Source organism: Pogoniulus pusillus, chromosome 12, assembly GCF_015220805.1.
Source record: "Pogoniulus pusillus isolate bPogPus1 chromosome 12, bPogPus1.pri, whole genome shotgun sequence".
Taxonomy (NCBI): domain Eukaryota; kingdom Metazoa; phylum Chordata; class Aves; order Piciformes; family Lybiidae; genus Pogoniulus; species Pogoniulus pusillus.
This window is the reverse complement of record NC_087275.1, coordinates 19,333,112-19,359,698: the sequence shown is the minus strand read 5'-3', so window position 1 is coordinate 19,359,698 and position 26,587 is coordinate 19,333,112. Positions and strand designations below refer to the sequence as shown.

Sequence of the window (26,587 nt, the reverse complement as noted above, 5' to 3'; positions counted from 1 at the left end):
CCGGCTGGAGCTCGTCCCGCCATTACAGCGCTGCCCGCAGCGTGGCAGAGGCCAGAATCGCTCGCCCGCGGGCGCCACACTGGCCGTGCCCTCACCAGCGAGTGCTTCCACCCGCTCCCGGGGCTGTCGGGCTCCATCGGCGGGCGTGAAGGGTGGGACCGAGCCCGGGTAGGTCCAGTCACGAACCGAAGGCGGTGGGGACAGGAATAGGGCTAGAGATAAAGCCATGACATGGCACCAAGGAGTCCGTCAAGGGGACACAGCTGGACATAGGGATGGGGCAGGCTGTGGCATCGCTGGGGCCGGAGCTGATGCCCAGGGCAGCTGACATGGTGCCCTAGGCTGTGGGCGCGATGAGGGATCCCCAGGGGGCTGCTAAGGGAGTGTCGGGGCCGCTGGAGCCCTCAGGTCCCCGGCAAAGTGGACCTTTACTGTGAAGCACAACTTTATATGCAGCTGATGCAAGAAATTAATTGTTCAGTAGAAAACACAGACTCCAAGGAATTTTATCACCACCACCACCTTTTATATCTTCATATTTGTTTCCTGCTTTCAGTTTTTATTTTGGGAGATTCAATATTTAAATTAAAAAAAAAAAAAAAAAAGGGGCGGCGGGGAGGATGTTAAATTTAATGCTGAAGTATTTTTTGTTAGTTTGTTCAGTTGAACGACTCCTTTTCCTGCCACTTTGACAACTGTGCCTGTGCACCAAAGCTGCTTTATGAGAGATGCTCTTTCAGGGGCACCAGCCTTCATCTTCCTCTTGGAGCTGAACCGCATCGTTCGCATTGCGCCATCAGATGGTCGGTGAGCGGAACTGACCGGGACGCAGCAGGAGCTTTTTGTCGCCGGTCCCATCTGCTGGGAAGCTTGAATCATAAAGAAGACACATTAATGACTTTCCCGAACTATATTTCCTACAAAGCACAGTAGCAGTTCTAGCAAGGAGAAATGAATGCCACACTGACTCGAAATGGAAAGGTTGGGTCCAGCAAAAGGAAAAAGAAACAGTCTGCTTAGGGAATTGTGATTCATTTCCACCATTAATGAAATTTAACTGTGCTGTATTAAATAATGTCACACTGACTTGTTTAAAAAAAAACAAACAAAACTGTAATCTATGAAATTTGCACGAAGTTGTTGTTTGGTTGGTTGGTTGTGTTTTGGATTTTTTACCAGATATGCTTTTTAGTTTCCTTGCTTTTAGAAGCATCTCTTTTTTAAAAGTCTAAAATACCACACTCTTGTTCAACCAGCAGCCTACTTTTGTAACAGTATTCTTGAGATACCTCCTATGTATAGCTTGATTTCCATCCAAATAAAGACAGAGGAAGGAAAGGGAACACATCTAATAAGCAGATTCCATCTTTGGTTGTCGAAGTAGGAAAAGTGCAGAAAGTTAAAATAGACTTACTGGGTCTCCTTTTTGATTTAATAAAGATAATGCTTTGGAAAGCAAAATGATTGGTTCTAAAGCTCTATCACTAAAGCATCATTTGGAACTACTGAGAAGACTGGTTCATCCCTGTGGTTACTCATCAGGTAGATGAGCTGTTATTAAATCACCTCTCTATCTCTTGTCTGCCTGAATAAAACCTTGCTCCTCTAGAGTTTCTTCACTGGTGCTGTGCTATATATCCTTGTCCACTAGATGCACTGCCCATGGACTCTCTCTATTTCTCTATATCCTAGTTGAACCAAGGGTCACAAAACCACACATAGATATTCAGATGTGTCTAGCACAGGAGAATACTAGTTTATCTGAGTTTGTTTGCAACACTTCTCTGAATGTGACCCAGTACATAGTTTGCCATGTTCGTGGTAAGAGAACAGCATCAGCTTGTATTTCATAAAATTGTAGAATGATTTGGGTTAGAAGTGACTTAAAGGATTACCTGCTTCCAGCCCACCCCTGCTGTGGGTGGGGACATTTCCACTAGACCAGGTTGATCAAAGCCCCATCCAACCTGGCTTGAACACTGCCGGGGAGGGGGCATCTGTAACCTCTCTGGGCAACCTGCTGCAGTGCTTCACCACCCTCACGGTGAAGAACTTCCTTACATTTAATCTAAATCTACCCTCTGGTGTTCATGTCACTGAGGTCTCTTTGGTGTTCTGCTCACTGTCACTTAGGTGGTGACAGCCTATACAGCAAGGTTACTGCACGTGACCTAAAGAACTTCTTGCTTCTTCATGCTGGATGTCATTGTTTCTGCTGGCCTGCTCCTCAGGCTTGCAAAGGTCTCTTTGGATGTCATGTTGCTGCACCTGTGCTACAGCTGTTGTTGTAACACTAGCTAATCACAGGCCGATTAGCTATCTCATTACTGCACTGAGGACTGAGGTCTGCCATGATCTGGAGATTAGCTGTATCCTTACACATGTATGCACATAAAGATGCATGGCCCCCATCACAGGCATTTCATTCCTACCCCCTCAATATAGAGAGGACTGGTTGAAACCCACAGTAGGACCTGAGTACATTGTGGTGTAAAGCACCCACTGTGTTTGTAATTTGTTCTGGACCTAAGTCCAGTGGGAGTCATCAGGAGAGTGCCTGTGCTTGTGCCTCCACCCACACATTTACTGGCTTGGCTTCATCAGCTGAAATCCTCCTGGGTGAATCTGGTGCAGAGTGCCTGGATTCAAATGTCCTTTGTTTTCCCTGGGGGGCTGCTTAGGTAACCAACCCATGTATTCATGTTTTATTAATTATGTCTCACTGCCCTTGTTCATTCCATCTTTCCTAGAAAACTCTGATATCATGATGACTACAACTATTGGAACTGAGTAGGATGTGCATTGGATAAGATGTTGCATAGCATGATAAAATATCTGAGTCCCCAACTGCTGAGAGCATCCCCCACATGCAAGACCATACATGCTTATCAGTGTTCAAAAGATCAGGTCCTAAGTTTGCTGGTCTGATGCAAATGGAAAGTCATTTTGTGAATCATCAGCCTGCATACCAGGCAGATTCCTGCCTCCCACTCCGCTATCTCTAGACACTTCTTTCCAATTATTCCCTTTTCTTTGACTACGAGTAGGAGGACTTTTTCCCATTAATTCTTTTTCCCCAAAACCCTTCCAAACTCTTTTTTGCACACAATCTGGTTTCTCCTGTATAGAGTGTAAAGTGTATAAACTGCTGGAGCAACCTTTAACATTCTTGGTTCTGGGGTGTGTTAGTCTGAAGCATATGTCTGTACAGCTCGCTGTGCAGTATCCCATGTGAGGAGCTCCAGGTGAAATGGACTTCCTGAGAGTCGCTCAGTGAAACTTGTGGTCATCATTGTGACTGTAAGTGTGAATTTCCCTTTTTTTCCTCACAGATTTTCATGATGGAAAATGAAGAGCATTTAGACATCTTAATTTATAAATTGCTTCTAATGAGTGAGAACGCAGCAGGGGAAACCACCAGTCACACTTTCATGCTGTATGTTAGCTTATTTAGTTAAGTAAAAGAAAATATAATCAGAGGAATTGGGCATTAAAATAACAAAGAAGAGACACTTAACAAATATAATGTTAAAGCTGATTTGAGGTCAGTGCTAGAAACAAGAAATATCTTCAGTCGTGGAAAATGGCTTGAACAGGGAGTTGAGTTTTACAAAGACTTTGAGAAGTAGAAGAGACTAATGTAGGAAACAAGGTAATTTGCTAACTGAATTAGCCATCTCTCTCCTGATGTCTAGAAGATGTTTCTCTCTAGTAGCCAATCAGGCCAAAGAGAGGATAAGCTGTAACTTTTCCAAATCTGCCTCCTTTTTTCCCCTCCTCTGTGTGTGCTCTTACATCTTCCCTCTACTGTTTGACAGAAATATTCGGTGCTCTAAAAGGTATGCTTCTCATTCAAAACAGATTTTATTACTGTTAGCTATGTGGAAGTGAAGTGAGATAGACAGATTCCTCTCCTTCTCTGGCAGGCTTTAGGTTTTTTTAAAGCCTTTTCATTAATCTCTTAATATATTAAAGACTCATCACAGTTTTAAATTTCAGTTCATGTTTTGCCTTAGCCAGGACCAATATGCACCAGAAGAAAATCTCTAGCAGTAACAAGACCATGTTATTTCCTCTTTCTATTACATGTGCAAACATTGAGATGTGTTTTGTCCCTACCTTGTTTCTACTTTGTAGGGCATGAGAACTCCTGAGACCCATTTATGCCTTCAACACCAAGCACAGTGAAGACACAGTGTAACCTGGACTCCTTGCCTAGAGTCCTGTTTATGTGAACAATTAGGATACTGTGAATATCCCCCTGTTGTACAAACAGTAGTATAATGTTCATCTCCGTATTTTAAAACAAATTTTGATTTGTAAAAAATGGCTTGCTCAGTGAACACAAAAATTACTGGACAGATACATTAGTTATCTGAAAGATCCTGGCAGTATCCCCTGACATCCCCACTGAATTACTGATGCGATACAAAGTGAGGCTGTGGTGGAGCTTCCAGGAGGAATGCAGATTACTTTTGTTTTGACCTAAAGATTCATGAAATGATTCTGCCATGAATCAAGGCCTGGGTAAATCCTCAAAAACATCTTAGTACAAATGTTTTTTTTTAGTTCAGAGGTTTTTCTTCAGCGTTCTCTTGCTGGTTGTTACAAAGAGCTGTAACTCTGCAAAGAGTTGCTGGGGGCCCTTAATGGGGAGAGCTTTGCATAAAATCTTCTTCCAGACTTTGAGACACATGAGGCCATGGGATTAAACACTTTATTTGCATTAATATCCTTGCAGGTTTTATGTGGCATTAATAAATCTGCACAATTGGAATGTAGTTCTCCAGTACTTTCCTGCCAGGACTCCTGAGCCACATTCCACATTTTCCCTTTGGCAGGTGCATTCCTTCTTCCCAGCATTGAAATCAGTGATGAGTTGTAGCTGGTAAAATGAAAATGCCATAATTCAGGGAACATGGATGAAGGCATTCATCATAGAGTCCAGGCAACAAGAAGTAAATAAGAAAGTTTATCACAGAGAAAGAAGCTTTGGTGCTATTAGGAGGAATCTAAGAAAGAAATTTTTAGTGCATTTTACAACATCAGTTCCCTTGGCAACGTTTTCATTAGCTTTAGAAATGTTTTTTGTCTCTGGTCCAAACAGTTAGCTTAATTGCTCTGGTAATCACTCAGTTTATTCTAAGGAACTTTTCAACTTACAGTAATGTGCCAAAGATCATTCTCTGCACTCATTATAATCACAATCACATTTTTCATTAGTGCTTAAGGTCATGATTTTAAGCTCCCTCCTGAGCTTTATATGTGCAGCCATATTCTTCACGGAGTTCAGGCAGAGTGCAAATCTATCCAGAGCTCCTTTGAAGCTGGTGCCCTCAACACCTAGCAGCCCATGCATCGTAAGTCTGGCTCTGGACATGTCAGCTGAGCAGTGCACAAACCTTGTCAGTGATATATGTAAACAAGCATAATGCCTGGAGCTCCAGATCCCACAGACTTTGCCTGATAAAGCCAGGAAGACTACCATGGGAGTATGAAATTATGCTCCTTTTATTTATTTCCTGATGATTTTACAGAGTTGCCAGTTGTGAGATACATTAATACTTAACGTCTCTGAAAAATAGAATATTAATGAGTGTTCCCTAAGTGTCCTGCAGGGGTGATCCAAACTTGACACTGCCATGATGAGAGAGCAGACTGTCACCATAGAAGTAGGCATTCTTGTGGAAGAGCTGTGTATTTTTTGCATTTTCATTCTTTACATCCTAATGACTGACATCTGTCATGATTTTTTCTAAGGAAAGAGCTGACTTTCTCCAAATGAATTGGAGAAAAAATACAGAATTATATTTGGAGAGAGAGATACAAAAGCAGATACAGCATCCATGGAGTCCCCCTTGAGTTTTCCCCCAACCCAAAACTAAATCTATAATCCCCAGTCCTCCAGTCCTCCCCTACTCCATGCCTCTGCCATCCAAGAGACCTAAACACAGCCTTTGGGGGTCCCCAAAACAGGCCTACTCCTTACATGTTTGTCCCCATAAAGCAGCTGCTGCCTGACACAGGGCTGGAGGGGGAGGAAAGGGGAGCAAGCTGGCCTTGCCATGAGTTTATAAAGAGAGAGCAGAATTATGGAATGGAATAACAATCTTTTAGTCCCCAGAGGATTTTTAACCATATAGTTCTCAACCTGGGACAACAGCTTACTGCTTCCTTTGGGCATTCAGTTAAGATCACCAAGTAGAAATGGCAGGGGATTGTTTTTGTCATTAAAAAATGCCTTCTATTCACTGTATCTGCAATACTGAGTCTGTGGCTGAAAGCTGCCCTTTTGCAGTGAGGATGTCTAAGTCCCTGGCAGAGATGGTTTCAGATACATCTTTATGTGGCAGAGTAAATGGAAGTGCTCATGATCACTGCTGCGTTTTGGCTTTCTCTTACAGAGAAGCAGTAAACTTTGATATTTGTCCATTTCCTTTCCAACATTTGTATACAAAATAAGATTCCCTGAGAACTTAGGGAACTAAGGAGTACTGAAAGATGTCAAGAATATAGTAAACACTTACATACTCTGTAGACTAAAGGTTCCTGTGCTCTCTTCTCCCTTATCCTATGCAGCACTTTCTTCAGTAAAGTTGGAGCAGGCAGTACCACTCAGTTACAGTGGCCTCCAGCAGCAAACCTCCTCCCACTTGAGTTATGCCTGCAAGACATGTAGGATTTGGCCTCAACGTAAAGGGATGTGATCCTCAAAATGGGCTGAGAGGCGATAGGTGATCAGAGAGGTTCATCACACGCTCTCACCCTCAGCACCAAGCTCTTCCCTCCTGCAACAAGTGCTGCTATTCTGCCGCCTCCTCACCCCAGGCAGGAGCAAGCTACATTACTAACATACACTGTGTCTCACTCCCACTCCTGCCTCACAGCTCAGCTCACTCTTCTTTTTAATTCCCTCACTGAACTTTTACTAGCAGAAGCACATGTAAAATCTGCAGATCCCTTTATGTACTGGAGTTAAACATTTACTTGGAACTGCTGTTCCAGCATTAACAATTAAATTAAACATGAAGGGAATAGAGCTGCCTTGAAGATCTACAAGCTGGAGGTGTAAATCACACCACATAACTAATTTATGACATTCTGTTCCTACAGCTGTACGCTGACAGTTTGTAAGTGTAAGGATGGCTGTGATTTCTGAGTGCTTTTTGTGGTGGAGGAACAGGAAGCTGATTGCATGGGCCCCTATCCCTCCACCCAAAGTAATGCATTAAATGAGGTCAGGTTAGGTCAGTAGATGCGTGCAAGGGATGCTGTGTACACAGTTCAGTTGGAGAAACTCCAAGTAGGGGCATGGGATATATTTTTCCCCCCACAAAAATAATGCATTTTTAAATTTGTGAAGCAGAAGGCAGCAGCAAGGATATTTGTCAGCCTTTCAAATTGCCCCATTATGTTTTTCAGTGAAAATGTATTTCAGTGAACTTTTTAGAAGGATATCCTTAAAACCATTGTATGACTAGGCTTTGGAAAAAAAATCTCTGTTTGCTCAACCAGAAGATGTGCAAATTTAAGTCTGTTTTTGTCAGGCTACATCTCCTAGGTACCGCATGTATCTCAGTCCTGTGACTCAGATGCTTTCCTCTACCCAGTGTGATAATATTTGCAGATGTGGAAATATATTAGTGGAATGAACAATTGAATTTACATCCAGCTGCAAAAGCTGCATACAAACAAGTGAAATACATGAAAGAGGTAAATGGGGGGGAGGAAGATAAAGTAGTAAGGGAGATCTTTCAAGTCTTTAGTTCATAACTGCTTGTGTTTGGCAAAAAATCTGATAGCCTTCAGTTGTTTGAGTTTTCCCATTTAAATGATAGGAGAATAGTGCTGTGGTTCCAGGTCCCAAAGACCATGCCATCAGCCACAGTCAAACAGTACTGGTTGTGGTGACACAAGCAAAACCACTTCAGATTGGATCTTGATCTTCCAAACGGTATCAATTATGGATAAAATTGGGTTTCATCATTTCCCTTGCCATGGTTTTACCAGTCTTGCACTTGCCACTCTTGTCATTTGGAAAAAAAGAAACCAACCAACCTCTGAATTCAGATCTCAACCCATTTATTAGATTTGTTTTAATGTGCCTTTGACTTAAAAATGTACCATTAATGGCGAGAGTGGCTAATATGTCAGAATTGCATGCCAGTACTTGGGAAAGCACATCCATTCTTAATCTCTTTCTCTTTTTATGGGCATTAGGCATTTGCTTTAGGAAATGGAGCCAACTAGTTGGCTTTGGATGTACATACTAAGGCATTTTAGAGGAGAGAAAATTCAACAGATTCAGAATCAACAAGACCAGTTGCCAGGTTCTGCATTTAGGTGACAATGACCCCATGCAATGTTACAGGCTTAGGGAAGAGCAGCTGGAAGTAGCAAGTAGGTCAAGAGAGGGTCTTCTGCCCCTCTACTCTGCCCTGGTGAGGCCGCATCTGGAGTACTGTGTCCAGCTCTGCTCCCCCCCCTCCAGTTCAAGAGGGACATAGAACTGCTTGAGAGAATCCAGCAGAGAGTCACAAAGATGATTAAGAGAATGGAACATCTCTCTTAGGAGGAGAGACTGAGGGAGCTGGGGCTCTTTAGCTTGGAGAAGAGGAGACTGAGAGGTAACCTCATCAATGTTTATAAGTATGTAAAGGGTGAGTGGCAGGAGGATGGAGCCAGGCTCTGCTCAGTGGTGCCCAGTGACAGGACAAGGGGCAATGGGTGGAAGCTGAGGCATAGGAAGTTTCATGTAAACATGAGGAGGACTTTTCTCCCTGTGAGGGTGACTGAACAGTGGAACAGGGTGCCATGGGGGACTGTAGAGTCTCCCTCTCTGGAGATACTCAAAACCCTCCTGGACACATTCCTGTGTGATCTGCTTTAGGTGATCCTGCTCTGGCAGGGGTGGGGTTGGATTGGATGATCTTTTGTGGTCCCTTCCAGCCCCTGACATTCTGTGATTCTGTGATTGCATCCCAAAGTGCTCATACGCTCACAACCCAGAAAGATAAGTGAACCCACAGAGCCCAACATTCTCATCTTCTGTGTGAGTAATGCAAACATCGACACACACTTGAGATTAGCATTATATAGTAACCCTCAGGAATCCACAAAGAGCAGCATTCCTGTCAGCTCCGTTAGCCCTTGTGCTCTGTTCAGCTTTCCTTGTAAGGCAAAGGTTTCCTTACGAAAATCTACTCTGCGTTCTCAAAAGTGCCTGGAAGGGTCATACCTCCTCAGTAGCACTGAATCAGATGAGAGATGTGTGACTGAATTCATCATGGGCACTTTTGAAAGTCCTGACCTAAGCTAAGAATACATTAGTTGATGAGTTTGAGTTGTGCAAAAAAAAGTCATTCTTCTGTATTCAAAAGCTGAAAGGTGTAACTCAAACCAGCTCTAAGACGCTGTCAGCTCCCTTGATTTTTTATCATCCTCCCTTCTGAATGAGAAGCAATGGAGTAACTTTTTGGAGTAATTTTTCAGGACTACTCATAAAAATTGATTTAATGATCATCTGACCCAGAAAGCATAAAATTACCAGGACAGTGCACTGCTTTTATACATAAACTGGCCTTAAATTGCCTGAATTCTTTTATTAGCTTACCAAAACTTTTAACAAAACACAGCAGTGCTGTGTTTACAGTTCTAGTTACAGTTCTGGTCTTTTTGTGATGGCCCTTCCTAGGAAAACACACAGAATTTGGCAAGAGCCCCCTGATACTGTACTGATTGTGTTGAAAGTCACAAAGCTGCAAAACCAAGTTTTGTTTAGCTGATACATATAAACTCACTACCACAATAGCTTTGTTTAAATAAATGAATTTGCCTTGCAGGCAATCATCTGCTTTTATTAAATCACCTTTTCCAGCAAGATAACTTTATATTTTAAATAATTCATTATCCCTTTACTGTATTTTTATTCAAATCAGCCTGCTCAATTATGAAATCAATTTCTAGGCAGCCTGATCTAGTTGGAGGTGTCCCTGCTCACTGCAAGGGTGTTGGACAAGGTGACCTTTGAGGGTGGAATCTGTGAATCTGTAATTTATGTGAGCACAAAGAAAATCATATATTGAAGAGAATCATGTGCACCAACATAAAGCATTTGCCTGGGAAGCTAATTTGCAAAAGGAAGGGGAACAGGCTATCCAAATCATAGAATCATAGAATCAACCAGGTTGGAAGAGACCAGCCTGTACTCACTTGCTCCTCATCAGAGATTTAGCAGTGAAAAGCCAGGTCTTTCAGATAGGCAGGCCAGTAGATGCCTGACAACATATATTTGGTAGGGACAAAATATATCAAATGCAGCAATGAAGAGAAGCATCTTGCACAGGTCACTCAAAACTGCAAATGTAGTCCCTGGAGACGGTATCCAGAAGAAGATGGTTTCTTAAAATATACCTAAGGACCTTTATCCCAGTGGCATAGCAGCTATGAATTTAGACCCAAAAATAGTGGCAGCAACTGCAAAAGTGATTAACAGAGAATAGCACCATCTACCCAGTTAGTAGCTGTATTGAAGTAATCATTAACACTCCTGAAATAAAACAAAAGCCACAGTCAAGAAGTCTAGCAGAGCATGGCCCACAAGGGTAACTTTTTAAAGGTTGACACAAAGCCACAAATCACTCAGGTAAGACTTTTTAATGCCACTCACAAGCAGCCATCATCATTCAAGGAAGCAACCCAAAACACTGTCTCCTAGTGGGGAACTTTATCCTTTGGCCATGAACCTGGCCTGACAGAAGACCAGCAGCTGCACCATCCCAGAAGCCAAGTGCCACCATGCTTGTTGGTTTCTCAACACCTAGTGGAGGTGCACAAGTCAGTGTGTTGTTTGTAAATGAACAGCTGTTCTGCCAGTTCACAGGCTCCCTGGGACTGCATGGCTGGACTGGTCCTGCCACATGGGAAAAGTTTGGCACCAGGCACAGAGGTAGAAGTGAGACCCAAGGGCCTGCAGGATTACTTCTCTGAAAACAAGGAGAGGCATGACATTTTCTTCCTAAATTAAAGCAGCAGCCAGCTTGTACTTCAGGTAAACAGCAATGAATGGCTGAGGGACATGTCTGTAGGTGACATGGGAAGAATGGTGATTAAAGTGGTGCTGCTAGGCTTGCGGTCTGGCACATGGTACCTACTGAAGGCAGTAGATGTGCTACCTCAGAGCTTTGATTCCAAGGGCACACTCACTTGCAGAGTTGGGATGGGAGGTGGTGAGATGCTGTTCAACCCAGAGCAAGGGCTATCCACTCCCTGGCACAAGGTACACACTAGGAAAAGGCAAACATCTCCTCAGTCACCCACCCAACCAACTGGATAGCCATATCCCTGCAAACATTATACACAGAAGCATTTTCTGAGTGGGAAACATAAAATAAAGAAGGCTGTTTCTTTCGTCATCAGTTCTCAAAAATAACTGTGTGAGCTCAGGTTGCACTTCCTCCAAAATAAATAAATAATATCTTGTTACCATTATTAAACACTTTTCAGGATGAGGCATGTTCTGCTGAAAGTATTTATCCTGCTCTTCAGACACAGGCAAGTAAAAAGAGACACTTGAAAAGTCCTCACAAACTTTAATAAAAAATAAAGCAAACAGTAAAATAACTCCAAAGTCATAAAATCACTTTCCCTGTCTGCCTTCCATGCTTTTTAGCACATTCAGCATAGTTCCTACCCCCGAGGCCTTGCCCTGCCACCCCAGGACAATGTCTGGCTCTGGTTGCTCTCACTGGCGTTGATCCTAACCCCTACCTGCCACTGTCAGGGCTTGGCCGTTACTGGACTGACCTCAGACCTACCTTATCACCATGATGCTGCCTTATGATTGAGAATCTTGCCACCATCTGTGGCTCTGTCCTGCTCCATTGCATGGGTGTGTGGGGCTGAGCCCTCTAAGATCCCTCAGCTCCTGGCTCATCCTCTGCTAGGCAACAGCCCCAGTTTTGCTATGCCCTGGAGAAAATATTTCACACCTAGTACAGGCATCCAATAATTCTTTGCTGGCAAAACTGACCTTCTCTTTGACTGAAAGTAAATCAAACAGGAGTATTGCATAAGGCATGATTTTGTGAATTCCTTTTTTCCTTTCCATAGCCCAAATGCATTTCCCACAGCATTTACTGTAGTCTCTTATTTCTGAAACCTACAGACATCCCAGTGATTTTAAGGAGTCCTTGTTGGGTAATGAATTAAGAAATGAGGTTTCCAGCCTGAATGATTACTTGGGCACCTCCTCTCATCATGTCCTCTTTAAAAGAGTAAAGTCCTCCTGTGTTCTGCCTCACACACCCAGTTCCTCATAGGGGAAAAAATGTCTAAATCAGTTGTACTGTTTAGCTCACTGTAAGTGACTCTAGTTTAGCTTAGGCAAATCAAGTGAAGTGAGACACAAATGTACTTATGTCTCTGGGGTCTATTTTAACATAAAGACCAGGACACTCTCCACTAAGCATGGATCCAGCTCTGCCAGATGCCATTTTCAGCAGAGGCACATATAACAAAACATACACAGTAGCCTTTCACGTTCTCACCAGGGGACCTGCAGTACGCAAGGGTGTCCCAAGGACACTGCATGGGCAAATTCTTCCATCCCTGCAAAAAAACCCACCTCATTGTGTAGTCTGAAGGAGGGATCTGTGCCAGTCTGCAGTTCTGCCCACACAGAGAGGGCTGCGAGGGCAGGGCTGCAGTTGCCTGTGCGAGGAGGGGAACATCCTGACAGCTCCAAACACCATTTCTTGAGTGCCTGCACAGATGGGTGCAAATGCAGAAATTTATCATGGGGCACCAGGAAGAGAATGCAGATTTCCTTTTCTGAATGGAAGTACTTTGAATTTCATTTTGGCATTGCAGAAATGTTCTTGGTCCTGTAGCAGAAAGATTTGGAGGGCAGGTTTGCAGTCCTGTATCTTTCAGAGAAAAATAATAGTTGTAACTCATACGGAGAAGGGATACAAAGAGGTGGGAGTGAATGCAAGAGAAAGACGTTTGCATATCCTTGCATTTAAAATAACCTTTAAAAAAAGTCTTTTGTTGGGAGTTTTGCTGGAGTTAAGAGCAGCCCTGTAAATGCAGTGCATTGAAGTTCAGTGGTTTAAGCAGGGAAGGTGCTAGAGTGTTCCTCCATTATTTTCTGTCACTAAGTGATTCCAGTAGCTCAGCTGCTCGGGTGGTTCTACTTCATGGCACATCACGATTTTCTTAAAGCGAGAAACAGAGAACCTAATCCTTTCTGGAAAAAATGTCTGCTCTGAATGAAGCTCTTGCAGCCCAATTTTCAGTTTGTCAAGGCAGAGCCCGATGAATACATCCTCCAGTTTGATGAACCGAACGTTCTCTGAAATGTTATGGATCTGACTGGCAACATCAGTGGATAAAACGTAGCCAGTGCCAGAACAAAAGGGTGGGTAGGTCTTTCCCGGGTATTCTTCTCTACTCACATACCACTTACTCCCTTTTTTACGTATGGGGTTCTCATGCAGCTTTAAAAAGCCTGTGAAGAATCCAGTGGTCCTTTTTTTCCTCAGAAGGAGCTGGGTGAGGTAAAAAACATTGACAAACACATCTGTGTCGGTTTTCATCACAAAGCTGGACTGGTAACAAAATCTGTGAATCCATTCCATTCCCATCATGGTCTTCAGTGTCAAATTGTAATATGTGTCAGTAAAATTCTTTTGGATGATGTCTCTGTACTTTTGGCTTTCAGCAGCAATATCAGCCTGCTGGCTGGAATTCACAGTGCTCCCCAGGAGGAAATAGGTCACCAAGCGCTGGCCAGAGATCGTTCTTTCCTTCCCCCAGGTTTGCCGGATTGCCATCCTGGCGTCAAAGTGGTGGTATGAGGATGCCACAAGTAGGACAAGGAAAGGTGGGTTCTTATGGCAGTCTATATCTGGGAGCTGCAAGAAATTTCCTCTCATTCTCCTAAAAGTCTCTATAGGAAATATGTAATCTTGGCTGTTCTCACAGATTATACAGAATTCTGTCATACTGGTGTAAAAAAACACAAAGCTAGCGCAGCTGAATGCTACCAGGCAAACAAACAACTTGAATTTCATGAAGTCCATCTGAAAGAAACAAGAAGGAACAGCACATTAAAACCAAAAAAAATCCACAAAATCTAGTTCCTTTCAGTGCTTTATACCAAACTGTGCCCGAAGGGTTTAAAGTGAAGTCTTCTGTAACTGAAAGATGCCTATTTCAGGGCTCACACACGTTTCTTTCAGTATCATTTCCACAAGGCGTTCTGTTGCCATTCAGATTCACACTCATGCTTATGTACCCCACAAGCCAGCAGATCCTCAGAAATCCACACAAGCATGTCCACTGCTATCAGGTTACCCTGGCTGATGCTTCAGAGCTCCTGCCCGTTTTCAGCATCTCCTGAGCCATGGAGTAGCTGTGCCAGGGCTCTCACCAGCCAGAGGATGCAGAAACAACAGAGATATATCCATGTCCAATGATAGAGAAAAACAGAAATAGGAGCTTTTTAAAAATACCTTGGTTTGCCATTTGTTTGAAAAGTGCCTGTGTCCCAGAGCCAGCAAGTGCTCTCCAACGGGCAGACACAGCCAGGTTCCTCCCATCTTCATCTTTGCATTGTGCAGAGTTCTTGTGCTGACCCAGAAATTGCTCCCAGTCTTTTTGTTGGAGGGGCCATGAGTTATGTTTTGGACATTGGGTCAGCTGCTCAGAAAAAAGCAAAACACAACAGTGGGTCAGATTGTTTTGATGTTTTACCTCTTAGAGTTTAGGTGACTCACTAGGGTATGCTGAGGTGAGACAGGGGTTATCTGTATACCCTCCCCTTTAGAGGTGAAAGAGATCCAGTCAATAATAACAACATTTCATTCATTCATCCTTGTAACAGAATGACTGCATATCTGGTTGTTTAAATCTGTGAGGGAGAAAAAATATCAAAGCAAATCCAAAAAGGTCACAGTGCCAAGAAATGATACATCTCCATAAATTAACCTTATGAGGAGAGCATAACACTTCAGTTACTCATTTCATTAACCCAGAAGCCCACCAACTACTGTTTTAGAGCCATAGGAAGGAGAAGGTTTTACCAGGGAGGAGTGATTTGCCATTGGAATGGGATGCCCAGGGAGGTGGTAGAGTCGCCGTCCCTGAAGGTGTTGAAGAAAAGCCTGGATGAGGCACTTAGTGCCATGGTCTAGTTGACTGGCTAGGGCTGGGTGCTAGGTTGGACTGGATGATCTTGGAGGTCTCTTCCAACCTGGTTGATTCTATGATTCGATGACATTCCCTTCCACTTCCCCTTTCTTAGCAAAGCATTGGATCTGGCTTCCCATCTGAAAGTACAGCAAACCATGTTTACAGTCCCCACAGATGTAAGTTTCATGGAAATTTGATCTTTACCTTCTGACTGGGAGTGTTATGCCTGGACTCCCCAAAACCACATTAGTGCCCTTCTTTTGCATACATTCCACTTTCCAAGCAACAAAAAGATTTCGCACTGCAGGCTTTAGTTGTTTTTAAAGTCCAGCCAGGTGTTCTTGGCACCAGATCCAGCTCACTTTACCCATAAGAACAGTCCCATTAACTTCTGTTATCAAAAGTACGAAACAAGTAGCAGTGGAGTTCTGCTTTGCAGAAATTCCTCCCACAGTGAAATGTATTTTTGCAGTTATTCACTAATGAATTTTGAAAATATATCAAAACTTCACATTTCTTCTGACACATTTAAGTTAACATTAAACAGAATATTCCTCAGATCTGTTTTTTTCCCCTGCATTTATATGCTCACAGTGGTCTTTTAACTTAAAAAGTGCTTTAATTACATACATATGTAAAATTGTGTGAGCGTATACATATGCATACATATATATAGAGAGAGAATCATAGAATCATAGAATCAACCAGGTTGGAAGAGACCTCCAAAATCATCCAGTCCAACCTAGCACCCAGCCCTAGCCAGTCAACTAGACCATGGCACTAAGTGCCTCAGCCAGGCTTTCTTTGAACACAGTGACTCCACCACCTCCCTGGGCAGCCCATTCCAATGCCAATCACTCTCTCTGGCAAGAACTTCCTCCTATCATCCAGCCTATACCTCCCCTGGCACAACTTGAGACTGTCCCCCCTTGTTCTATTGCTGGTTGTCTGGAAGAAGAGACCAACCCCCACCTGGCTACAGCCTCCCTTCAGGTAGTTGTAGACAGCAATGAGCTCACCCCTGAGCCTCCTCTTCTTCAGGCTAAACAACCCCAGCTCCCTCAGCCTCTCCTCATAGGGTTTCTGTTCCAGGTCTTTCACACACACACACATACACAAAAGATTATACAAAAGTCTGCTCTGTTTCCATGTTCTTCAGTGGCCTGGGAAGGAGCACATGGATATCCTGAAAATAGTGCTTTCTGGAAAGGACGGTGTTCGGAGGCTGACAACAGAGCTGGAGAAAAGGTTTGCTCCTGTGGCTGGCTCCCATGAGACTGTTTGAGGGTTTGACATTTCTCTGTCACAGGAATCCCAGAACATGTACATGCAAAGGCTCTTCAAATACTGGACTAAGAAAGTGACTGGGAGTAATTCTCTATTATAATCCATTTAAACCTTTTCAGAAACACTCAAGAGCAAGACAACCATAACAAAACATATTAATTTTACTAGATTTCAGTAGCATTAAACTCAAGTGACTTGATCCCATTTCCTTCTTGCTTCTTTCCAGATTTGAGCACTGATAACACATCTGGGGGGAAAAAAATGAAAAGGTTCCTATTCTGGATATCTGGGAGAGCAGCCTCCTAGTGTTTGGAATGTGTCCAGAGAAGGGCAGTGAAGCTGGTGAGGGGCCTGGAACACAGCCCTATGAGGAGAGGCTGAGGGAGCTGGGGGTGTGCAGCCTGGGGAAGAGGAGGCTCAGGGGTGACCTCATTGCTGTCTACAACTACCTGAAGGGAGATTGTAGCCCGGTGGGGTTGGTCTCTTCTGCCAGGCAACCAGCAACAGAACAAGGCGACACAGTCTCAAGTTACGACAGGGGAGGTATAGGCTGGATACCAGGAGGAAGTTCTTCACAGAGAGAGTGATTGGCATTGGAATGGGTTGCGCAGGGAGGTGGTGCAGTCACCATCCTTGGATGTGTTCAAGTAAAGGCTGGATGAGGCACTTAGTGCCAGTTGACTGGCCAGGGTTGGGTGATAGGTTGATTCTATGATCTGGCATGCATTTACCATACTGCCTGTCTAAAGCAAGACTCTTCCTTTTTCAGTATATGTATGAAGCAGAGTACCTTATACAGATATTTTTATGTGCACATGTGCCTAGGCAGTGAAAACTTCTGTGCATTTATGTAAATTGTAAACCATATTATAAACCTTGTGAATTATGCATATGTGCATGTATCATTTCACAGCAGGTCCCTGCCTCGTCTCAGTGGGTAGGCAGTGGCCCTCAAAAGAAGCAGAGACTTCCCAAAGCAGAGTCTGACTTGGTTCTGACAGTGTGGCAGCTGGAAAATGCTAGGTTTTGATTAATCATTAACAGCAAGTCTGGGCTTATCTGGAATTGACATGAATGGCAATCCTTCTTTCCCAAATGAAAAAATTGCAATTAACCACAGAGGGGTTTGCAGAGGGGATTGGGGGAAGGACTTGCAAGGGCCCAGATGATACCAGTAGCACCTTGAGTCTTCCCACTTTGGTTCCTTAGCTCTCTCTGCCTCTCCAGCTGCATACAGAAGGGAAGCCATCCAGAAAACATGTTGCACCTCACTCTGGGGACTTGCCCCAGCTGTCATCATGACCTGCAGCCCTGCAGAGCAATGGAAGCCTGCAAGCCAGGTGCAGTGTCGGACCCTCAGTCTCCCTGTCCATATGGGACCATGACCATCACAACCCTTTCACAAACTTGTTTCTTCCCTGCTTCGCTCTCGCAGTAGTTTTTCCTCAGTATAACACTGGTTTCCCAGGTAAACCCAGCAAACACATGGGAGTGCACACACATCTAATGGTCCTGCCTTTTATTTCTCCCTCTTGGAGTTCAAGAAGGGAAGAAGTGCACCAGAATGTCTTGAGGCCAATGGGAGCCTGTAGCAAGGCATTTGCGCAGGTACAGACTTGGTGTCCCAAGGGACCTGAGCTTATTCATACGTTGCAAGGTTGGCAGTTACTGAAAGAATGCTATGGGACAGAGGCACCACCAGCTTCCTCTTGTTCAAGCCATTTTTCATTTAAACCCACCCTTTCTTACTTGTTTTCAAGTGAATAGGGAAAGTTTTGGAAGCTAAAAACATTTCATATTAGCACAGGTTAGGTCAGTTCCGTGGACTGCTGGTATTGGTTTCTTAGCCTTGAGATGCTGAGCCCCCATCATGACCCTCACCACACCTGCAAACAGCAGGTTTAGATGCCTGAGTGAAGCAGATGCTCTGGGTGAAGCAAATGCTCTCTCTCCCTGACTGCCCAGGAGAACTGCTCTATATGAGCAATGTTGTGGAAGACAACAGCTTCTGTTATGGTTTAAGAGGACAACATGTTTGTGACTGCATTTAGCAAAGCCATTACAGTCCAACCTAAAGTATCAGTGGTGGACATGTGAGCATAGGTTAGGTGTGACAAGGCTTGTGGTTTCTAAATTATTTGTCACTACCTTTTCTCCTATGCCTGTATCTGACAAGAAATACATTATGTGATTAGAGGTTTCCAGTTTGCATGCACATATCTCCATGAAGCAGCCCTGGAGATGTTAATATGAAGGGAATACTAAGTCTGCAGGAGGTGGTCCAGGAAGCACTGGAGACAGACTTACTAACCACCAATCCCTTTAGAGGTTGTTTTGAGCAGCATCTAATACTTTTACATCAAACAAATCTTTCTATCTTTAAGGAAAATCCTTTTGCATGACATTATTTTTCTCTCTAATCTGAGTCAGAAGCTGCAGTTTGTAATTAACTCAAAGCTTTTTTCCCTCTCCTGTTGCTCCAACTGCGAAATATCTTACGTAGGACATTGTCAAAACATTACCTCCTTTGTGTCCTAGAGAGCTGTTTGTTTAAACTGACTGGCACAGAGTTTCATGGCTCGAGCAGGTTCAAATGAGGCTTGCACAAAAGCTGGGGACTCAAGCAGTGTGGACTACAGGATTGTGCAGCCCAGTGCTCCTCTTGGAAACACCTGAAAGAAGCATGTGAAGAAAATCAATTGAACTGCAGCCTTCTACTTTGCAATTACCTATTTTCACCACTGTCTTGAACGTCCTCCTGTGTTCTACTGTGGTAAGCACATTGGCTTTAGGGTCTCTCTGTTCACACCACTGAGGTTTGTGTAATTCCATGCTGCACAGTGATGGAACCATGGTAGCTGCCATGATGATGCTGAGTTATTCCACCAAAATTAATATGACACCTCCTTTAAGTCTGTTAATGAGTACAATTATCTAAGTGGCACCAGGAGATCAAGACTATATGCCACATGGATCAGGAAAAGCAGTCTGGCCCAAGGCAATGAGAGCTAAGTAGGTCTAGAGCCCCCCTGAGAAACAGATTCAAAACAGACATTTAAAGATGTAGCTTTCTTTTTTTTTTTTCTGGGGCAAAGATGCTGAGTTCAGTGGGCAGTTTGCATTGAGGTTGCAAACATCAGCCAGGCAGTGACCTGTACCACAACCGACCAAAGAGCTTTTGACCATCTGCAAGAGTCCCTGCTTGGTAAGCAGACACAAACAGCTGCATCAAGGCAGACCCAAAAGTGGAGGCATGGTGTGAGTGTGTAAACAGGACTCATGACCTGACATACTGCACAGTTAAAGCTGGCAGCAATATTCCCATTTGGCTTTGATAATAATGAAAAGTAACATGTACCCTGGGATAAGTGTTAGTAACATCTCCTCACTTTCAATATTCCTTAGAAGAAAGCCTCTAAATTGCTCTCTCAGAAGTTCAGGAGGACATGAAGAGAGACTAACACACATAAATAGTAAAAAAAAAATCAAACACAGCAGGATACATTAGATTTTCCCTAAAGGCAAGCATTTCAGGGGAGCAGGAGTTGGCTTTCAAAGATGATGTCTCTGGCAAGACAGTGGATTCAATAAACATGGGTAGCCAGGCTTCCCTCTCAGCACAAGCTCAGGGAGGGGTGTTGAGGTGCCTCTGGCCCAGAAGCTTTAGCCTGTCACCCTACTCCTGAAGCAGCACCCAGATCCTGTAGGAACAGCAGCACCCACTCGGGTCACATACGAAACTACTGAAAACAGTGGTGGTGAACTTGAAATGAGGAGCACGACTCTGCCTTGTCCTCTGGAAGCACTGCCCTGCGTGCTCAGTTACAGCGTCCCAATAGAGCCTCCTGAGCAGGTGGTGCTGTTTCCAACTGAAAGAACACTGCACATCAACAGCCACCGAGATGATGACGTTAAATGTCTCATTCCTGGCACTTTAAAATGCTGTTTTTCAGGGAGGGAGGTTTTACAACAATGTGTATTAACAGTGTCTCCACCCAAACCGAATGTCAAGACTTGTCAGAAAGGCTACAAGACAGGGGAAAATCTTTTTTCTGCTGCCCTTGCTGCCAGATTGTGAAAAACCCTTTTCCCCTTCTGTTACCTTTCACCAGCCTCTGCTCTCACGGTTGTCTGTCACTATCAGCAAGTCAAAGCAAGATATTGTTCCTTTGCTTTGTACATGCCAGTTTCCATCACTGGAGCACTGAGTTGCTAGGTGCTCCATCTACAGTGAACTCCTTCTTCTTTTTTGGATTTGTTTTGGGTTTTTTTTCCTTCCTTTTTCTCTCCCCCCATTTTACTTATCTTATTTTCCCCTCCAATGCTGCTGAGTGGGGTCAGCTTTCCCAGCTCCTTCCAAAGGAGCTACCCCTAGTCTGTCATGATAGGATGTGCAAAGGGAGTGGGTTTCTGAGGGGCAGGTGCTCCTGATGCTTAAAATAAGCCTCTGGCTTTCCAGAAAGGCTACAACATTTTATGGCAATAGAGCTGACTCTAGGCACCAGGTGAGCCATTCACCCACAATCACAGACCCGTGGCAGGAATCTTCACCTCCAAACCTTAAGTGATCAGTTAGACAACAGAGAGAAAAGAAACATTTTTTGTTATTGATTTGCAAATCCTACTACTGTACCTGTGTGGACTACCCTAGGTGATCCGGCATTGACAGGGGGGTTGGACTCCATCTCTGGAGGTCCCAGATCCTCTAATGATCTGTGATTCTGTAATTTATGGTCCATTTTTATGTTACCAATACCAGTTTAGCTGGTTGACACTGTAACTTTAACAGCAATTTGAATCCTCTTTGTAGAAGATTAAGATAGTTTTATTAACCACTTTGGATGTTCATAAAGAGGAGGAGGGAAAAAAAGTTTAAATTAAAAGGAAGAGCAGAATCAAATCAAAGTAAGTTTTGAGGAGGGGGGAAAGAATATTACAGTGATATGTTAAATTCTAGATTATATTAATCCCAGTGAAATGATGTGTAGATATACATGCACCATACAGATGTAAGCAGATATGTGCATACAGCTTCTTCTTATCAGCATGACCAACATAGCCTAAACACTGGTATAGTTATAATTAGCAAATAAACTTTTTCCCAACAGTTGAGGAAAAGCCATGACCAAAGAAGTAAAGGAAAGCAAAAAAACGTTTAAAATAGAGATTGATTACAATTCAGTAACTAAGAGTTCCTGAATGTTAAACCTCCATGCTATAGAATGATAGAATGAAACATAGAACTCACATCATGCTACGAAAAAGACAGTTTAAGAACAATTACCTGATCCACCTAACTCCTTAACCTTGTCTCTGCAAAAGAAAAACATTTCACCATTTCTTCCTCCAGATGATGTTTTGCACACTGCAGAGGGTAGTGCACTGGTGGTCAACCACAAGTTGGTTATAATCTTAACCAACATATAAACATAATCTTAACACACCAGGTCTCTGAGAGGCAACCCACAAGCACAGGATGAGTTTTGCAAGCAACTTTCACCACTAAAAGGATGCTTCTTTCTTACTAAAAGGGAAAGAACAAACATCTGCAGGTCTCGTCCATGTTAAAAGACGGTCTTTACAGTTCAGATACAGAAGTATCATCTCAAGTGTGGAGATTTCCATTATTAAAATGGCTGCAATGGACTAGAGCAGAAGTCTATGTGGTCTCCTGGTTCTGCCCCTGAGGCTACCCAGGTGACTGATGCCTGAAGGAGAATAAAAACCATGGCGAGCATATTCTCAAAAAGAGAAGGCGTTTCTGGCACAGAGATCTTCTGAATCACAAGCTGCATCTTCCTCAGTATTAAAAAAAAGATAAAGAAATCCTGAAGAGTCACTATTTCTTGATGCACCTTGACCTCAGCTGCACAATTGTGACTGCTCCACTTGTCTGTGACATTTATTTGGGTAAGCCAAACAGCATCCTCAGCCCAAACCGCTGCTATTTGTTCTCTAAACCAGCAAAAACTTTGGCAGGAGGTGGAGCTGCTCCCATAATGTCACACAGTAAAGAAGTGCTGCATATGAGGAGGCAAAAAGAAATGCATTTGCAGGGACTTTAGCCAAGTCAAAAAAGCTTACTTCTATTTTAAAATCTCTTTTTGGTTTTCCAAGCTGCCTGCAAAATTCTCTTGATGAATCCTGGCCCTGAAAAGCCCAAGAAAATGTCAGCTTGACTACTTAGTCAGGCCAGATCCCTTTCCAAGGAAGGAGAAAAACGTTGGAGTTGGGGGGTTGCAATATGGGCTGTTAAGCATTCAGACTGTCAATGCATAGAAGCTGTACGGGACAGTCATTACAGTCCAGCCTTCAGTGCAGGTGCTTTTTGTTCCTGTTAGGACCATATTTGGGCAGTTTTGATACAATCCACATCCACAAATGATCCTTTTTGCTGGCAGGCAACCAACAAAAAGACATCCTCTTACAGGCAGAGTGACCAGCAGTGCCTCTGGGGCACACCCTTCTTGTTGTCCCAGAAGGACCTTTTCTTATCTTGGTAGTCTTTTTTTTTTCCATTCAGCCTAGAAGGCTTCTCTTTCTGTCTTCCCTTCACCTGCTCTGTACTGAGTGTGGCTTTCCAGGTTTCTCTTCAAAGCTAACAGACTCCTAATCCTGGAAGGCTCCCTCTGTTCCTACAATACTGCTCTCTTCCATTTATCACTGATGCTAATGAGCACGTTTAACTTTTACACAGACTGCCTCATGAACCAGCAGTTACACTACAGTCTTTCATTTTCTGCATTCCAAAGTCCAAATCTCACCAGATATAAGCAATTGTCCACTATGGGATAAATCGGAGCAACCATAAAAACGTACATAACAAAAGCCTCATGTGGTTCATCACTTCAACAGGAACAAAATCCAACTCAGAGTCACCCTCTTAACTTCATAAGCAGATTATAAAAAAAAGAGAGAGAAAAACTCTTCCTTAAGTTCTTGCCATCAATTCTAGGACTCCAATGCTAGAACCCCTGGTTCTCTGAGCTGTAGAAGCACCATTCTTCAAAAACGGTAGGTAGGTGCTTGTGTCCCTTAAAACAAATTATTTATTGCACCTTCATTGACAAGTAGTGCTACACATTGGCTCTTTCATCTTAATTAAAAAAAAAAGAAAACTGAAAATGGTACTTCAGGTAGTATGGTGGTTTTGCTTTTCTCCCTCAGAAAAACAAGTAATATAGATGAAATAAGAGTACTGCACAGAAGAGATTTCTATGCAGATTGCACCAAAGAAGAAAGAAGGAGGGGGAGAGGAAAAAAAAGGAAAAAAAAAAAAGAGAGAAGGAGAGGAGAGAAGGAGAGGAGAGAAGGGGAGAAAGAAAGGAAGAAAGGAAGAAAGAAAAGAAACTGTTCAGACCAGAAAAATTGCCAATAAAGACATTACAATGTCACTCTTAAATCTTTCATAAACAAAGTGCTGCTCAGCCCTGCTGATATCCCTGGAGGATGAAGAGTTGCCAGGATGCTACCTTTTGGATGTTTTCTTTCCTTTTGGATTAAGCTCGGGTAGTGCTTGCACATAATAGATGCCCCCAGTGCTCTTGCCTCTCTGTGCCCTTTCATCTCATGCTGCCTCTTGGCACAGTTGGTTTTTGGTGTTTGGGGCTTTATTCTTCCTCTATCAATACAACAGTAGAACTAAGTCTTTGCATTTATGTGTCTGTCAAAAGAACAGTCTGGTACCTTTGGAGGATAACGTTCCTGGGCACCACACAGCTTCCACCCAGAGCAGAGACAGCCCAGCGACAGCCATTCAGGCTCCCCTCACCACTCCATGCTTGTGCCAAGTGCTGACTGGAAAGGACGTTGTCCAGCTTCTCTTTTGATTAGCAGGGCTAAGGCAGAAAGAAGAGGAAGAGAAATCCCACGATGGGGCCATCATGCTGACAGATCCTTTGTAAATAACTACCTGGCTTTACATTACTTACCCTTACTCCATGGATCTTCTTCTTTTTAAGCATTTTATCCACTGTGTCAGTGAACATGCAGGACAGCAAGGAGAACATTGCCTTCTATTTCGTCTGTGATTCCACCTTTATTCACGGACAGGTTCAGAGGCTACCCAAACGTCCCCCGCGTTAAAACACAGACTAAACCCTCTGGCAAACAAGATTACTTATTACTGCCTTCTTGCCATGAAATCAGTGCAGTTCACCTTATCGCCCCTCTTACCAGAGGATGGGTGGTGTAGCCTGGAGCCCGCAAGCCGAACCCGACACGCTGTGGGGCCGCACGGTGCTCGACACGCTGCTCGACTTCTCAGAGAGGGAAGTCTGAACTTTGATCCCAGTCTTCAAAGCAGGGTAATCCCTGTTACGTGTTGCCTAATTTTACTCTCCTAACCCAGCCGCAGAGGTTGGCAAGTTTGGGAAAGTCGGCGACGTGCGTCCAAGGGCATGTCCGGTAGGCGAAGGGACGTCCCCTGCCCACGGTCATACCTGCAGCTGGAATGACAGAAAGAAACGGGCACCTCCTCACCTCAGATGCCTGCAGTGCATCCTCCGGGGGCTCTGGCCGTGCTTCCCGGGAGCTGCGGCGAGCGGGCGGGATGCCCATCTCACCAGAGGGTGCCGGATGCAGCCTCCGCCGCCGCTGCCACCGCCCAGACGTTCTCAGCCGGGCGGCACATGATCGCCAGCGCCTCCGGAGCCAGAAAGGAGAGAAGGCAGCGATGCAGTAATAGAGCTCCTCGGCTGCGTTTTCCCTCTCTCCCTCTTCCCTTCCTCTTACCCTCCCTCTCCCTGCTTCCCTCCCTCTCTCCTTCAGTCCCTCCTCCCCTCTCTCCCGCAGGTAGCTGACCGATTTCAATCCCTCCCTCCCTCTCTCCTCTAAGTAGCAGACCGGCTGTACCGCTGCAGCTCCACAGGCAGGGAAGGAAAAGTTAGAAGCTGCCTGTAAATATTTTTATTTTGGATGTTTTGAGTGGGAGAGGGCAGGCACTGACCTCCCAGGCACCGGAGTCATGTACACGGATCTGAAACTTGTGTCAGAGCAGAGTCAGCCCTTCCCAACCCTGGGAAAGTCCGTCTCTATGTTCCCAATTACGAGCAGTACTGCTTTGATTTGCACAGTGGGAGAGAAATCTCATTCTGCCAAAAAGGCTGCGTTGAAGCACCCTCAGAGTCGTAAGATTTTCCCTGACGAGGAATGATAATCTGTCGAAAAAGGGCAAAAGGGAGCAGACACCACCACCCCACGCCCCCAGGCAGCAGCAGCAGAAGGGCAGCACCCAGCTCCCAGCTCTCAGTCTCCACTCTGTGCCTCATCACTTCATCAGCCCTCTCCTCAGCCCCTAATGTTTGCTTAACCTCTGACCTTTGCTGCTGAACCAGATGAGGTTCAAGACAGCGCTCTGTCCCAGGCAAAGTCAAGCCTTTGCTTTAGGGCTGGTCAGAGTTCAGAAGAGAGATCTCAACCCTTTGCACTGCCACTTCCAATGCCTTGGTGAACGTGGAGAAGTGCAGCATTTTTACCTCTGTATATATGCAAACTGTCCTGTGGTGATAGCAATCAATGATGGTTTTATACAACAACAATTATTGGAACAAACAGCTTTGGGGAAAAAGGTTACTCTTCCAAGGGCTGCAGGCTCAAGCAGAAAAGAATACTTCCAAATAAATGTTATGGATAAGGCAGCCCATTTAATAGCAAAATACCAGCTAAGAATGCACAAAGTTTGAACCTCTAGCGAGAAATATTTGCTTTGATTTGTCATTGTCATTTCTGAAGCAGGTTGTTCTAGCACAGCGTAAAAAAACAAGAGACAAATCAATCACCATGGGCAGCTGTCAGCTCCCTTTCTCCTCCCCCTCCACTCCAAGATGAGAGAAGGATAGATGTAGCAAAGGAGACATTAAAAAAGAGATGTTTGCTTGTTCAACTTTGCAGAATACAAGTAAGAAGAGAAGTTCAGATTCACTTCCAGATTTGCTGCAGAGAAGACTGCTCAAAAAAAATTTTTGTTTGCTTGTTTTGTTTTCTTTTGTTTTGTTTTTTGAAGGCAAAGCCCCAAACCCAGGTAGCTTTCCTTCAAAAAGGAAGCATCAGCTAAGGTATCTCGAATGCCTGTGTCTCCCTCTGCATGCATGATTAGCTCCTTTGT

The 26,587-nt window shown here is 44.0% G+C and overlaps 1 protein-coding gene across 6 annotated transcripts; it reads right to left on the bottom strand.

The window, feature by feature from the left end:
* Nucleotides 1–619: 619 nt before the first annotated feature.
* B3GALT5 (beta-1,3-galactosyltransferase 5) lies at nucleotides 620–25,192 on the bottom strand. 6 transcript variants are annotated; one of them, XR_010304325.1, is made up of 8 exons: nucleotides 24,964–25,192; nucleotides 24,169–24,320; nucleotides 19,005–19,154; nucleotides 15,087–15,332; nucleotides 14,517–14,703; nucleotides 12,626–14,084; nucleotides 6,528–6,664; nucleotides 4,596–4,885 (listed from the first exon to the last, which is right to left on the bottom strand). XR_010304325.1 is itself a non-coding variant. In XM_064152534.1 (7 exons), the coding sequence occupies exons 6-7, from the start codon at nucleotides 14,607–14,609 to the stop codon at nucleotides 13,128–13,130; spliced, it is 1,050 nt and encodes a 349-aa protein (XP_064008604.1). In that variant the 5' UTR covers nucleotides 14,610–14,703; nucleotides 15,087–15,332; nucleotides 19,005–19,154; nucleotides 21,767–21,795; nucleotides 24,169–24,320; nucleotides 24,964–25,192; the 3' UTR covers nucleotides 11,572–13,127. The 6 variants fall into 6 exon arrangements, 3 of the variants coding, with proteins under 3 accessions (XP_064008604.1, XP_064008603.1, XP_064008605.1); XR_010304326.1 differs by lacking the exons at nucleotides 4,596–4,885; nucleotides 6,528–6,664 and adding an exon at nucleotides 620–869; XR_010304327.1 differs by lacking the exon at nucleotides 6,528–6,664 and having other exon boundaries at nucleotides 4,598–4,885.
* Between the last annotated feature and the right edge of the window lie 1,395 nt (nucleotides 25,193–26,587).

Excerpts from the sequence above, each read along its gene's own strand:
- B3GALT5 (XM_064152534.1), bottom strand. The coding sequence starts at position 14,609 with ATGAAGATGGGAGGAACCTGGCTGTGTCTGCCCGTTGGAGAGCACTTG. Across the intron at positions 14,085-14,516 it reads CAAACAAATGGCAAACCAAG|ATGGACTTCATGAAATTCAA; the intron begins GTATTTTTAAAA and ends TGTTTCTTTCAG.